The sequence below is a fragment of the Artibeus jamaicensis genome, unplaced genomic scaffold (genome assembly GCF_021234435.1).
Source record: "Artibeus jamaicensis isolate MK-2021 breed Jamaican fruit bat unplaced genomic scaffold, CSHL_Jam_final scaffold_916, whole genome shotgun sequence".
In the NCBI taxonomy this organism is placed as follows: domain Eukaryota; kingdom Metazoa; phylum Chordata; class Mammalia; order Chiroptera; family Phyllostomidae; genus Artibeus; species Artibeus jamaicensis.
The window spans coordinates 34,399,774-34,412,895 of record NW_026522059.1 but is presented as its reverse complement, the minus strand read 5'-3'; the positions used below and the strand labels follow the sequence as shown (position 1 = coordinate 34,412,895).

Sequence of the window (13,122 nt, the reverse complement as noted above, 5' to 3'; positions counted from 1 at the left end):
TGAACTAGCAGTGGCTTCCTAAAGCACTGAGTTGATAAAAAGTCTCAGGCCTTCTTTGACTTCAGTGGAAAAAGTACTATGATTGATTAGCCATGACTGTCTGGCTAAGAAATGGCAATGATAGAGCTCCTGCCGTATAGTTATAGTTATGGATAATAATTTATGTAGCTCCTTTCAGGAAAGTAATGCCTTGGCCTTTTCTAAACAAACTAGCTGCTGATACTTTTCAGATTACAGTGTCTTTTTACTAAGCCTCTCTTTTAGCCAATACCAATGACAGTTATGTTTTCTAATATATAAAGAATAAGGTTTAAAGATCTCTGAAAAATTGCCCTGACTGGTGTGGCTCAGTGGGTTTGGCATCATCCTACAAACTGTAAAGGTCACCAGTTTGATTCCCGGTCAGGGCACATGCCTGGATTGTAGTTCAGTTCCCGTTTGGGGCACATTGCCGGTTCAGACCCCAGCTGAGGCACACAAAGGGCAACCAATTGATGTGTCTCTCACATCAGTGTTTCTCTCCCTCTCTTTCTCCCTCCCTTCCCTGCTTTCTGAAATTTAAAATTAATCAAAAAAACCCTGATAATTTCTTTAATTTTTAATTTTTGAGGATTACATATTAATAACTTTTTCTATATAAATTTTCAAACCATGGATTTTAAATTTTAGCTTATTTTGTAATGTGTGCTATGTTATAAAGGACATATCTTTTGCTGGGAATAGAATTAAATAAGCAGATAAAAAATTAATTGACTAATTTTGATAATAAACTATGTCATCACTTCATTTTAAGAACTGTTCCTAAAGATTGTAGTAATTTAAGTCATTTATTTAATCAAAGCCATTTGATTGTTAAAAATTGCTGATTGTTTTCTTTATATTTAACTAGTATATCCTCATTATACCAGTAATATGCTGCTGAATCTTTAACAAACAACTCTTGGAATGGAGGGTGTGATGTGGAGCAGTGGAGAAACCCTGATGATTGTAGCATTTGCCAATTTCCATAGTGTAAATATTTCATTGTGGCTAATTACCAACATGCTATAATGAAACATGGAATTGAGAGATAGTGGCACAAGTAACATATTGAAAAGATGTCAAAAAAGCTGGTATAAATTGACTTTAAATCCACTATTGCCTTTAAAGGAATTGTATACATATTATTTTATAAAACAGATATGTCAAAAATATATGTATAGGAACCCTTCAAATACTGAATTCCATGGGACATTGTCAATATGATTACTAAAACTATTTTTATATCTAATGTGGTATGAAAATATCTAATCCATTATATATATTTTGTATATGTATATCATGTGAACATTAAACTTCTCTAAAAAAGCTTATTTAATGTTTAATTTTTAGAGATTTTTATGCTCTGAAAATTCAGTAAAATATTTCTAAATCATCAGATAAAAATGTGCTTATTATTAAAAATATGTAAGAAAATGCATGTCACAAGTTGAATAATGTGCAATTTATTTAGTTAATAAATTTATTTAGTTGAATTAATCTAGTAATTCCTTTTCTGTAACTCTAAACAAAGTGCAATAAAGTATCTATAAGCTAATTAGTGTAGCACCAACGTGTGTGTGTGTGTATGTGTTATGAGACTAGGAGGTAAATGAATAAATACCAGTCAACAATCCACTTTTTATTCTTCACTTGGGATATGTGCTTTTTTCCCATGATCTGAATCCTCTAATATGTTTGATAATGAGCAGGGCGCATTCTATCTGAGGATTTAAAGAAGAGCCCTTGCATAGCAGAGGTAGGTCCTACGTTTAATCAGGCAAATAGTGCACGACATGACTACTACTGAGTGGTCAGTACATGAGCTACATTGTGGTTACTTCCCATTTTGACTGAGGTTCTAATTGGCTATTTTAAGCATGTCGTAGCATAACCTGAATCCGTACTTATTTCTCAACCCCCCTTCCCATGGGAAAAGCAGGGAAGCGGAAAGCACACTTAAGTGCCTGGCATGCCGTAGGCCCTCAGTAAATGCTGGTTGAACGGAGGGAGCGGCAGGAGTTTCAGATGGCCAGCTCTCAGTGCTCAGCTACAGCTGTCCCTGTGACCGGAGTCCTCAAACCCCCCCATCACATCTGCTGTGGGATGCATGTATATCCTCCAAGGTTACCTTGGAATGTAGCTTTCTTAATTGCTTTGAAGAGACTTCTCCTTCTTGTAAATTCCCTTTTTTTCATTTTAAATCATGTTATTTATTTACCAGTCCTATCTTTGCCACTCATGGGTGAGCTCCTAGAAGAAATAAGACCTTCCTCACATTTGTTCCATTCACTACATATGAAAAAAATTTTTGAACACAGTATATGCTCTATTTATTTTTCAATTAATAACTATCGTACAGACCTGAAGGTGAACCTTAGACACAACCTGTACCTGAATAGCAAATTTCAAATACATTAAAATTACTTTGTAGCATTTCCTCTTTTCTTATTGTTACTGTTATATATAAATGTTCGGTATTTTTTCTATGGTTTACACTCATCTGTTATTTCCCTCTAAGTTTTTAAAAATACACAATCCCTTATACTGTCTCTCAATGCTAATTGAGAAACTACCACATTCCCACTTTGTAATAACACCATAGGAGAAAAGCATGGATATTTTAAGTGGCAAAATTATTCCAATGAAGAATTTATTTTTACATAATGTTGCAGGAATCAGCCAATTGGAATTTATTTGATGGGCTTTGTCTTCTGACAGTGAGAAAGGCTCAGCCTACCAGTGCTGTTCTGAGCGCCTCATCTCTCCCCAGAGGGACCGCAGACGTGGCCTGGGGTTGCTTCAGACCCCTGTCATTTCACACAAAAAAGTGTGGCCCTTAGGACCTCAGTGGAAAAGAGGTCATGAACTCCTAAATGGAATTTACTTTTCCCAATAGCTGCTTTCAGAGGCAGATTTACTGCGAGCCTAATGAAGCAATTTTCAGGGGCCCTCCTTCAGACCCCTTCTGAGGCCCCAAGACAATCAATAGTCTCCTGAAAAGTACAGCTGCCAAACTGTTTAAGCTGCAGGCACCACCTGACAAGGCCCTGCCTGTGCGCATGCCCGTGAAGGAAACTGTCATGTAACTGTGGAAAGAGTATGATGCGGGCCTCCTGAGGCCTTGATTCTAGTCAGTCCAGCACCGGCTGCCAGACATTTCTTTCACAATTACGTGACCTTGCTGAGGTTCAGCTGGTGCGTGTTTGAAATGACCCAGGTGCTTACCCTGGCCCATCTTCTTCTCTGAGTCATGTAACAATGGCCTGACGTAACATTTGAAAAATCAAACAGTTCGGACATAATTAGTAATTAATTGAAAATGTAAAGATTCAAAACTGTACAGCACTAGGCTAGTCAAACATAAGGCCACTGTGACCATTCCCCTTTTCAACAAAACCGGCAGCAGGACGTTCGGAGAGCCCTCCTTAATGCAAGCCCGTGTTCCTCCTGCAGAAGAGGCCTCGCAGCCCGGCCCAGATGAGGAGTGTCCTTTGATCCTGGATTGCAGTGGAGTGACCTTTTTCGACTCTTCTGGAGTCTCCGTGCTTGCCGAGGTATTTACACGGCTTGCGTTTGGACTGATGCCTTCCCTTCCCTTTGGTAACAGGGTTTCACCATCTCCTCACTCAGCTCTGGGATGTTGGCCCAGCTTGTTTCAGTGCCCACCTCGCCCCTTCTCCCCAAAGGAGATGGGACTTTATGCCTTCCACCACCGGGCATCGCTTTTCAGATCCCGTCAAGCTTCTAGGTACGTGTGTGTGGTGGGGCGAGGGGCTTAGGTGGGAATATTCACATGAGATAGAACGTAGATTTAAGATGTAGCGGGCATCACATATGTACAGCCAGCACTGCTCCAACAGGAGGTGGCTGCTTCGCTGTGAGAGCGCTGCTGCTGACCTTGGAGTTTCATCTGCAGGGCCTGTCTGAAACCCTATCTCAGACAGAAAGTTAAGCCACAAGGGATTTCCCTGCAAATGCAGGGGAGGGATGGTTCGGGGGTGCTTTGGAAATGGCACTGAAACATTCTCACATGGAACAAGCAGCTCACAGTGGTGCTTAGACAATTTCCCCCCCAAACCCAGGCCAAGGAGGGTCCATCTGAAAACACTTCAGAAAGAGGGCAGTTTCTCATCTCACCACCATTGTCCTGATGCCACCTCAGCAGCTCCTGAAGTTGGGCATCACCTGCTGCCTGGGGAGGAGATGGCCCAGGGCAAAGGACCACAGATGTCTTGCTTTACCCAGGGAGAGACCTATTGGCCTGGCCCCCTTCTCCATCAAAAAGGGAGACTGCAGCTGTTGAATTGTCCAGGGAGCAGCACTTGACTTGAGAAATGTTCTGGTGAAAGGTGCTAAGTTTTATCTACTGAGCTCACTGCAGGCACATCTGTTGGAGAACCTCACTCACACATCCCATTATCCTAGCTGATTGCCTTCTTGCTCGCTTTCCTTTCTTTTTCTTTTTCTTTTTCTTTTTCTTCTTCTTTTTCTTTTTCTTTTTCTTTTTCTTTTTCTTTTTCTTTTTAACCTACTTGCTCATTGGCAAAGATACTTGGCTTGGAGGAGAACTGTGCCCCTTTACAGCTCATCTTTCCTCCTCTTGAGTCCTGTAGTCCTGTATTTGAATTTGTGATATACATGACCATCATTTCCATAGTGGCAGAAGCAGTAGCCTTGTGAAAACAGGATTTGCAATTCAATGAAAAGAAAGAACTGAAAAGACCCTCAGAGAGCAGCTGGTCCAGCCTCTAACACAGACAGGCACATAGCTAGGCAGACCAAGGACAGCTTTCAGCCAGCGCACCCTAGGAGCAAGAAGAGCACGCCTCTCCCCACTGCTCTGTAACTAGATGTCTGGTCATGTCAGTCCTGTGCAAACTGGCCAAGAGCTTCAGACGGCAGGGACTGCGTCTTGCCCATCATGTTCCCTGCAGCATTGTACCCAGTGTCTGAGAACTGTGGCCATTTCAAGGACTTTGTTGAATGATGGGGATGCTGTACGTTGAGCCTACAATCAGCTTTACAGCCAAGATTTGCTCTTGATGTGTCTAAGTATCTTTGTTATAATTTAAAGCAATTGTACCTCTGAGTTATTAATGTGAAAGCAGTAAATTATTCAAGGGTAGTCATGAAATAATTATTCATTCTAATGCCTAAGGCAAGTTATTAATTCACCACCTCATTTTTCTCATTGTCCTGCGTAGACAATGTCATTTGTCCACATGGTTGTCTTCCATGATAACCAAGTAGCCTTGGTGGTGACAGGATGTTCTCTCTCACGTCATTCCCTCATAGAGTGTGACCCGGTATCGTGTGTGGTCCCTGAGACAGTGCCCGCTGCAGGCGTTTTTCTCTATTCTCTGGGACGATGGTGCTTCCTACTCTACCCCATCACTGCAGAGTCTCTGCGCATCCTGGTATGCAAAAATAACAATTTTATGTCACTCAAACTGAGAAAGCTCACAAGCCCCCATTTCTATGAAAAAAACACCCAATTTTGCCAATTCAAGGAAAATGCCAGACACTTCTGGAATATTTTTCTCTTTTGGGTAAGTACTGAGTCAACAAGAAATGTACCCCCCTTCTTATCTCCATTTGGTCTCTAAATTTGGGTCAGCGTCTTGAGGAGGAGGCAACATCTGTCTCTCAGCTGTTCTCAGTCCCACACCAGCTTCTGCTGCGTCAGGCTCAGCTCACCTCGACTTCTGGCATTTGCAGGGTTCTCCTACCCCCGCCTCAGGCTGTATCCACTAAGAGTGCGTTTGCCTCTAGCAAAACACTTGCTGTAACTGACCGAGAGGACTGGAATGCACATGCGTGAACAACACTAACTTCATTAGGGTGGTAGACACCACTGAGTGAGTGCGTGTACTGTGTGGCCATTGCATTGAAAACGAGTGAGTAGAGCAACTAATCTGTGTTAAGCTTCAATATTTCTCTAGGGAAACTATTCAGATGATGCAGAAGACCACGGCTCTGGGCAACTGGAGATTGGCAGCTTCATCATATTTTCCTGCACAGTTTTTTTTTAAAACATTGAGTCACTCTGGTGACTTCTGGCTTTTCTTATAACTAAAATCATCTTTGAAAGGGAAGAGATTTTGGACCATCGATGAGATTCAGGAAAATATGATGGGACTGTTGATGGTGATTAGGAGAAATGTGTGAGGTCCCAAGGTGCCTACTTTGAAGAGGACTGAGGTGTGATTGTCCTATGTGTTTCTTGTATCCTCTTCAATAAATGTCTCTATTTTTCATATTACAAAAAAAAACCTATGAGCGTGTCTGGAGCTCTCTCTGTGCATGTCTTCTTCCTTCTATTACTCTCACAAATGACACCCCCCATTCTCCCTGGGCTCCCATTCTGTCTGCCCAGCCTAGTGAAGCACTCTGTTTTCCATGGGTCCCCCTCATCCCAACGCAGTGGCCCCAAGTCTTGTTTGCACAGACAGCTAAGATGATTGGTGAGCTCGCCTCATTTGTTGTCTTTCTCTTTAGTCCCGGGCTTTCTGTTGCCATTGTTTGAAAATGGTCGTTTGTATGTTTTTGTCCTGCCGTTTCTCTATTTGTGGAGGATGGGATACTTGTGTATTATTTCCTCGCCAGAGTTGAAATTGGACATGGACTTTTGAACGGTGAAGATCAGTAGTCTTAGAAAGTTCTCAGGTTGCAGGTTTTGACTTTGTGGTGTTTCATAACCATGTCTCTGTTGTTTGTACTTTAAGTTTAAAATGTCCAACCTTTCAAACTCGAGACAGTACACGGGTCAACTTCAGTGTGGCTTTTCTGGGAAGACGAGGTGGATTATGTGGAGGGAAGCTGCTCGGTGTGTGGCAGTCTGAGAGTGGAGTCTTGGCAGGGTCACGCTCGCTGTGAGAGGCTGGGGAGATCAGCTAACCTGTCTGCATCTCGGTTTGTTCATTTCGTACAACTGCGGGCTGCTTTTGTGTGGGCATCAGCAGATATCCAGAAAATACATTATGAACTGTTATTTAGTTTTAAATGTCCTAGGCCTTAAATCTAGTAGCCATTTTTGGTCAGCCATCCTTTCCCTATGTAATCAACCCTCATTATCCTGTTCACTGTAAAATCTTTATGTACTTTGGCATAGGGTTCCACATGAATACTTTTCTTGCATTGAAATTTGGACTGTACATAGGTAATCCCTCTTCGCTGGAGGGCTTCTTGTGCTCAGCATTTTTATTTTCTCTCTGTTGTCAAGGTTAGACAAGTGTTGTTTAATGTCTGTGCATAAGGATACCATGAAGTGCTCGTTTAAAATGCAATTTTCTGGGTCCTGGTTCTGACCCCGGGATCTGCATCGTAAGCAATCAGAGGTTTCTGAGGCCTGTGGTCCACGGATCATACTGTGAGAAACACTAGACTATGATTGTTTTTTTAATCCTCACCCAAGGATGTGTTTATTGATTTTAGAGAGAAAGGAAGGGAGAGAGAGAGAGAGACATCGATATGAGAGAGCAATATCAATCAGTTGCCTCCGATATACATCAGACTGGGGATTAAACTTGCAACCTAGGTTTGTGACCTGACCGGGAATTGAACCCATGACCTTTTGGTGTATGGGACCATGCTCCAACCAGCTGAGCCCCCTGGTCAGGGCTAGAAGTGTTCTTTTACTGGAAAAAAGCAAGTATGTATATTTGTTTCTTATAAATTTGTTTCCTGAATGTGCTCTAATATTTACTAGCTGTCCTCTCTAGATATTGCAAATCACAACAGAATTAGTAAAGAGGAGGAAATGGTTACCTATTCCCACTGAGTTTATAATCTAAGGTTGAAAATTTAAAGGAGTTCAAAAAACTCTACAAATTGGGCATGTTGAACAAAAGCTTTTCTAAAAACCACCATAATGGTTAAAATACTAAAATGATGGAATAAATTAACAGATATGTTTTATTTTTAAATTGGAAGAAAATTGTATTTTCTTTGGCCTAGTGTTTTTGCCTATATTTATGAAACCAGCAGTCTTGTATCAGTTTGCCCTTTTTAATTTCCTTATTACTATTTGATATATTTCATCATGGTTATAGAAAATTATGGTGGATATTAAAAACATAGGCTTTTAAAGACAGCTGGACCCTGGGTCCAGATGTTAGCTATATAACTGGTCATGTGCCATGGACTTAGGTATTCACTTTTCTATAAACTGGAAGTAGAAATACCCACTTTATTAAGCTATTGGGAAGCTTAACTTAGAAATGATGTGTTCCATAAAAAGAACATAAAGCTCGGAGAAGTTAGTAAATGCTCAATAACGTTAGCTTCTAATCTTTGTTCTTATTGTGCAAAAGTCATTTCTTAAGATGCAAATAATATCAGTGCAACCGACATCATGTCTCAGCTGCAACCACCCTGAAAGAGGGTCCAGAGTAAAGAGCCACAGAGTCTCCTTGGCCAAGCATGCCTTCAATTTTAATGACCCTGCCTGGGTTATTTTCTTAGTCACTTTAGTATAAGGAACAACCTCTTAGCAGTGAGAGGTCGAAGGAAATGGAGTGACTTCTGTTTACTTTTGGGCTTAGGACACTGGAGAGGTCAGTGAACTGGAGATTGTTTATCAGCATCCACACACTCACTGCCCACAGCAACTTGCTTGTGCCTTCTTGAGACTTCAGGAAAGTCAAACACTGACAAGTCACCTTGAACCGGTCATTTTAAGTTACACAGACAGGAGCCATTTCTTCACAGTGCAGGCCTCAGTTCATATATTACTTATTTGTTTGCTTGTTTATTCATTCTCCGAGAGAAACATCTCCTGTTCTACAATTCTTCTAACATAGAACTGGTTACTGCTAGAGGAATATATGGGAAATTTTTAGATGTTTCATGCTTAATATTAGAATGTGTTTAAATGCAGGTTTTGACATTTTAATGGTAAAATACATCACCGTTATATAAGAAAATCTATCTTACAGTCACTAAAACTTCTACATTTACTTGCACTGTGTTTTATGGGGTGACTTTGGTCTGGGTTAATTTAAGGTCAGGGCCTTCAATAAGTTCCTCTTATTTGAGATGTTCTTAGGCTTCAATGAGGCTTCCTTACAGTATGGCAACCAAATTAATTAGGATCTCTGGATGGACCTTTAAAAACGGAAGTTGGCCAGTCGAGCTCAAGTACAGTGAGGTTCTCAACTTACCATTCGTGGATGGGATTTTGAGAGTCCATGCATATGTACAAATTGTGAAAATATTAAAGTTTAGTTGTTTTCATCACTTTCACAAATGGGTCGTTGACTTCAAATAAAATAAAGTTGAGAACAATTTGATATATTTCTTATACAGAAGGAGAGGTAAGTCTTTGATTTTTATTAAATGAAGTGGAAAATGTAAGCAGCCAAATAAACAAAATGAACTAATAAACAAAATAGTGACGCTCATAGAGAATAGGCTGACAGCTGCTGGCAGTGTGTGCGTGGCGTGGGGGAGGGAGATTTTGAATATAAACAAAAAAAGGGACACAGACAACAGCGTGCTTCTGATTGCTGGGGAAGAGCTGGGCAGGGGAGGGGGAGGAGAGGGTGGGGGTTAACCGGTGACGAATGGAGCCCTGACTCAGGGTGGTGAACATATAATACGAGTACAGCGTACAGATGATGTGTTCTAGAATTGTGCAACCTATATAAATTAGTTAACCAGTGTATCCACAATAAATTCAATAAAAAGGAAAAATCTTATTTGTATAAGAAGATAAAATGCCCTGATGGATTCAGCTTTGCTAAGACACTTCAGAAGCCATCCAGGGTATGCCCGACTGTAAAGCAATGCCGCCCTCTGGTGGTCGAACATCATATTGGCACTTTTTATTAGAAATTCTTTTTAATTAATTAATTAATTTTTTATTTAATTATTTTTCAAGTACAGTTTTCTGTCTTTTACTCCCATCCCAGCCCACACCCCCAGTGCTCCCCACCTCACTCCCATTTCCACCCCCCTTAGTTTTTGTCCATGTGTCCTTTATTCTTGTTCCTGTACATACTTCCCTTTTTTCCCCTGAAATTCCCTTCCCTCTTCCCTCTGGTCGCTGTCCCCCAGTTCTCTGTTTCAGTGTCTTTGTTTTTATTTTGCTTGCTTGTTTGTTTTGTTGTTTATTAGAAATTCTTGATTTTGAAGACGGTTGTATCCGTTCATGTCAGTTATCCTGCATTAATTGTGGCTATACTATTTTAATTCTTCCAGGTTTACATGGACTGTAAGAGCAAGAATGTGGATGTATTTTTAGCCCATTGTACAGGTAAGAAAGAAAATGTCCTTGGCTAGCATTAATCTTTGAACAACTGAATGGTGATTTTTCTGCTGCAATGTAGTCCTTATGTCACTTGTGCTTTCTTGTAGCTTCCTTGGTAAAAGCAATGAAGTACTGTGGAAATCTAGACTCCGAGAAACCATTTTTCTTTAAATCAGTATCTGCTGCACTAAGTAACATTCGTTCAAATACAGTGAGACAGGTAAGTTGGCATGTGACAATTATAAGAAAAATTATGATGTAAGATCAAGGGCTTTTTAAAAATATTAGCCTACTACCCAACTGGTATCTAAAATACATATTAAACCCCACCTGGAGTCCTCTACCACATTGTTTAGTAATTTGGATCTTCCAACAGCATCATGGCACAGAGGATTTGGTGATCACCTATTAAGTATAAACTGCTTCCTTATAAAATGAATGCTTCTTCCGGGATCCACTATTTTGGGAATTTGAACCCACCTTTGTCAAATACAAACACTCTGAATATTATAGCATTATAGCTTTTTTCCTAGTCTAATGCCATTGCCTTATGTCGCCATCTTTGGAGATAGTATTTAGGAAGCCCAGCACTCACATGGACTGAAGTGTCAGTTGTCTTCCACACATGGGGCTTTATCGTGAGTTTTAGAGCTGATCCTAGAGCTTTGACGTCCTGAAGTTTTTCTTTGACTTTAAATTATGTTGCCTTTGCTCATGCCCTGGAACAGCAGTTGGGCCTCTCAGAGTTGTCCTATTATGTTCGATCAGAACTATACGTATTTATAAAATATTAACATTAATATTATTACTATTATCATTATATCCTAACATTTACTGAGTGCTTGTTATGTTCTAGGAATCTACTAAGAGCTTTACCGATATTAATTCACTAAATTTGCTGCAACCTTCTGTGGTGGATACTATTATTTAACCCAGTGTTAGAAATGAGGACACGGAGGCCCAGGGAAGTGGCACCATTTTTAAGTGGTGGAGCAGATTTCAAAGTCAGCACTCTGATCTTGGGCTGGGAGCTTCAAATTGCTCTACTCGATGCCTCGTAGACTGTTTTCTTAGCTTGGCTGAACAGCTCTCTTCAAGTACTACTATTCTTTAACTGGTCAGGAGCATGTGCTTTTTCTTCCCTCTTCTATTTCAGAATTTGAGCAAACTCAACGACCAGAGTGAGGTCTAAGACTGGTTCTGCTGCAGCACCACTCCTGCCATTGGCAGCTGCCCTGAAGAGGCCCTGCAGAATCTTGCACAACTGTTTTCTGTTGTTGTTTAGATCCGACAGATAGATGAGCTCTACCATGAGTACAATACAACTTCATAACCACGGAGTCCTTGTTCAAGATTTGCCAGCAATTTCTAATTTCTGTTAGTAAGCAGATTCACTGAGTAGGTTATTTATAGTTATTTTATAAAAATTGGTATGCACTTAGTTTTAGTGTGCTGAATGGTAAAGGTGAACTTATTTCTTTTTCCACAATAGTTTGTGTTGTTTTATTTCTTTTTTGTTGTAAGTTAGTTTGTAAAACTTGAGAAATACTTTGTCATCAAAGCTTTAGAACATTTGCAAACCATTTATAAAAATCCAGGACCATCTATAGCTAATATACAGAAACAACTTAGCAAATTGCTATTTTCCCTTATGGAAAAGAATTAAATATCAGTAAGGTTAAATATTATTTTATGCGCTACCATATGAAATTCACAGAAAAATAAGTCAAACAAAAACAAATAACAAACTAGAAACCATTGTTCTCCATTCTGTTCCATGCACCGAAGTCTTCAGAAATATTTTTAAGATGACTGGTATCCCAAAGAAACCAAATTCTTCACATTAGTCTCTTTTGCTGTGAATATTAGAAACGCTTAGGAAGCCTTAAGACCTGATACCCCTGATTTCCATATCCCCACCTCATAAGAGTCTCATTTTTAAGTTTAATTTTGTTGGAGCCCAAGGATGTGGAAATTGCACATTTTTTTCAGAAATATGAGTTTTAGATGAGAAAACATCACCAGTAAATAGGATGGCTTTGTGCTATCCTACTGATATAAGGTTACAGTTGTTTGAAACTTTCCTGTTTCAGAGAGATAGTCGATATAACATAATACACCTCTATATATTCATTTATGTATGCTTTTTGTTGTTGTTGGAGAGCTTAATGTATGTGATTATTTGTAAACTCACCAAACCAACAGGGTAATTGAAAAACACCATAGGCCAGACTGACCTATATAACCTATATAAGTTATCATTTTTATTCTTATACAAATGTTTTTATTTACATGCAATTACACTTGTTCATATTTTTATCGATCAATTTAATCTACCTATTAAGAAATCTTAATTTCAAAGGTAGGTGTGACTACATAATTATGCTTAAGTCCTAAGGCATTTTAACTGTTTTAGAAATTACCAGTATAACAAAAAGCCAGATACTTTAAAGTGAGTTTGAGAAACGAGTTGTAAACAAAATTGAAAGAGGAGTAATTTAATTGTTTTTGTGGACATCTGTAAGAGTAAATTCTTGTGCCTGCAAGTATGTGGGTAACATTCATATGGCCCTTAATTTTAATATTAAGTCCTAGGTAGGACAAGGTAATAAAATAAAAGGTAAATAATAACATTTTAAGCTCTTGTAGTTCATCCAGCCATGTCAACTTCAGCTGACATGAACTGTAAAGAACACTCTGTCCCCAAGAATCTTCAGTCCCTTTATTAGTGATCTGAATTGGAATGAGTGAGGCCAGCTTTCATTCCTGTCAAATAATGTACCAACAAAAGGTGGAGGTAGTAATTACAGGTAAAATTAGTTCAGGAAGAAATTCTACTCTGTCCAATTAAA

General features: G+C 39.6%; 1 protein-coding gene across 1 annotated transcript in view; it reads left to right on the top strand.

The window, feature by feature from the left end:
• SLC26A7 (solute carrier family 26 member 7) overlaps window positions 1-11,727 on the top strand; it is a 73,628-nt gene extending 61,901 nt beyond the window's left edge. Inside the window, exons 15-18 of the mRNA XM_037140386.2 lie at window positions 3,475-3,575; window positions 10,222-10,276; window positions 10,378-10,490; window positions 11,427-11,727. Coding sequence (XP_036996281.2) covers window positions 3,475-3,575; window positions 10,222-10,276; window positions 10,378-10,490; window positions 11,427-11,462 — 305 coding nt within the window. The 3' untranslated portion in view covers window positions 11,463-11,727. The remainder of the gene's footprint in view (window positions 1-3,474; window positions 3,576-10,221; window positions 10,277-10,377; window positions 10,491-11,426) is intronic.
• The last annotated feature ends 1,395 nt before the right edge of the window (window positions 11,728-13,122 follow it).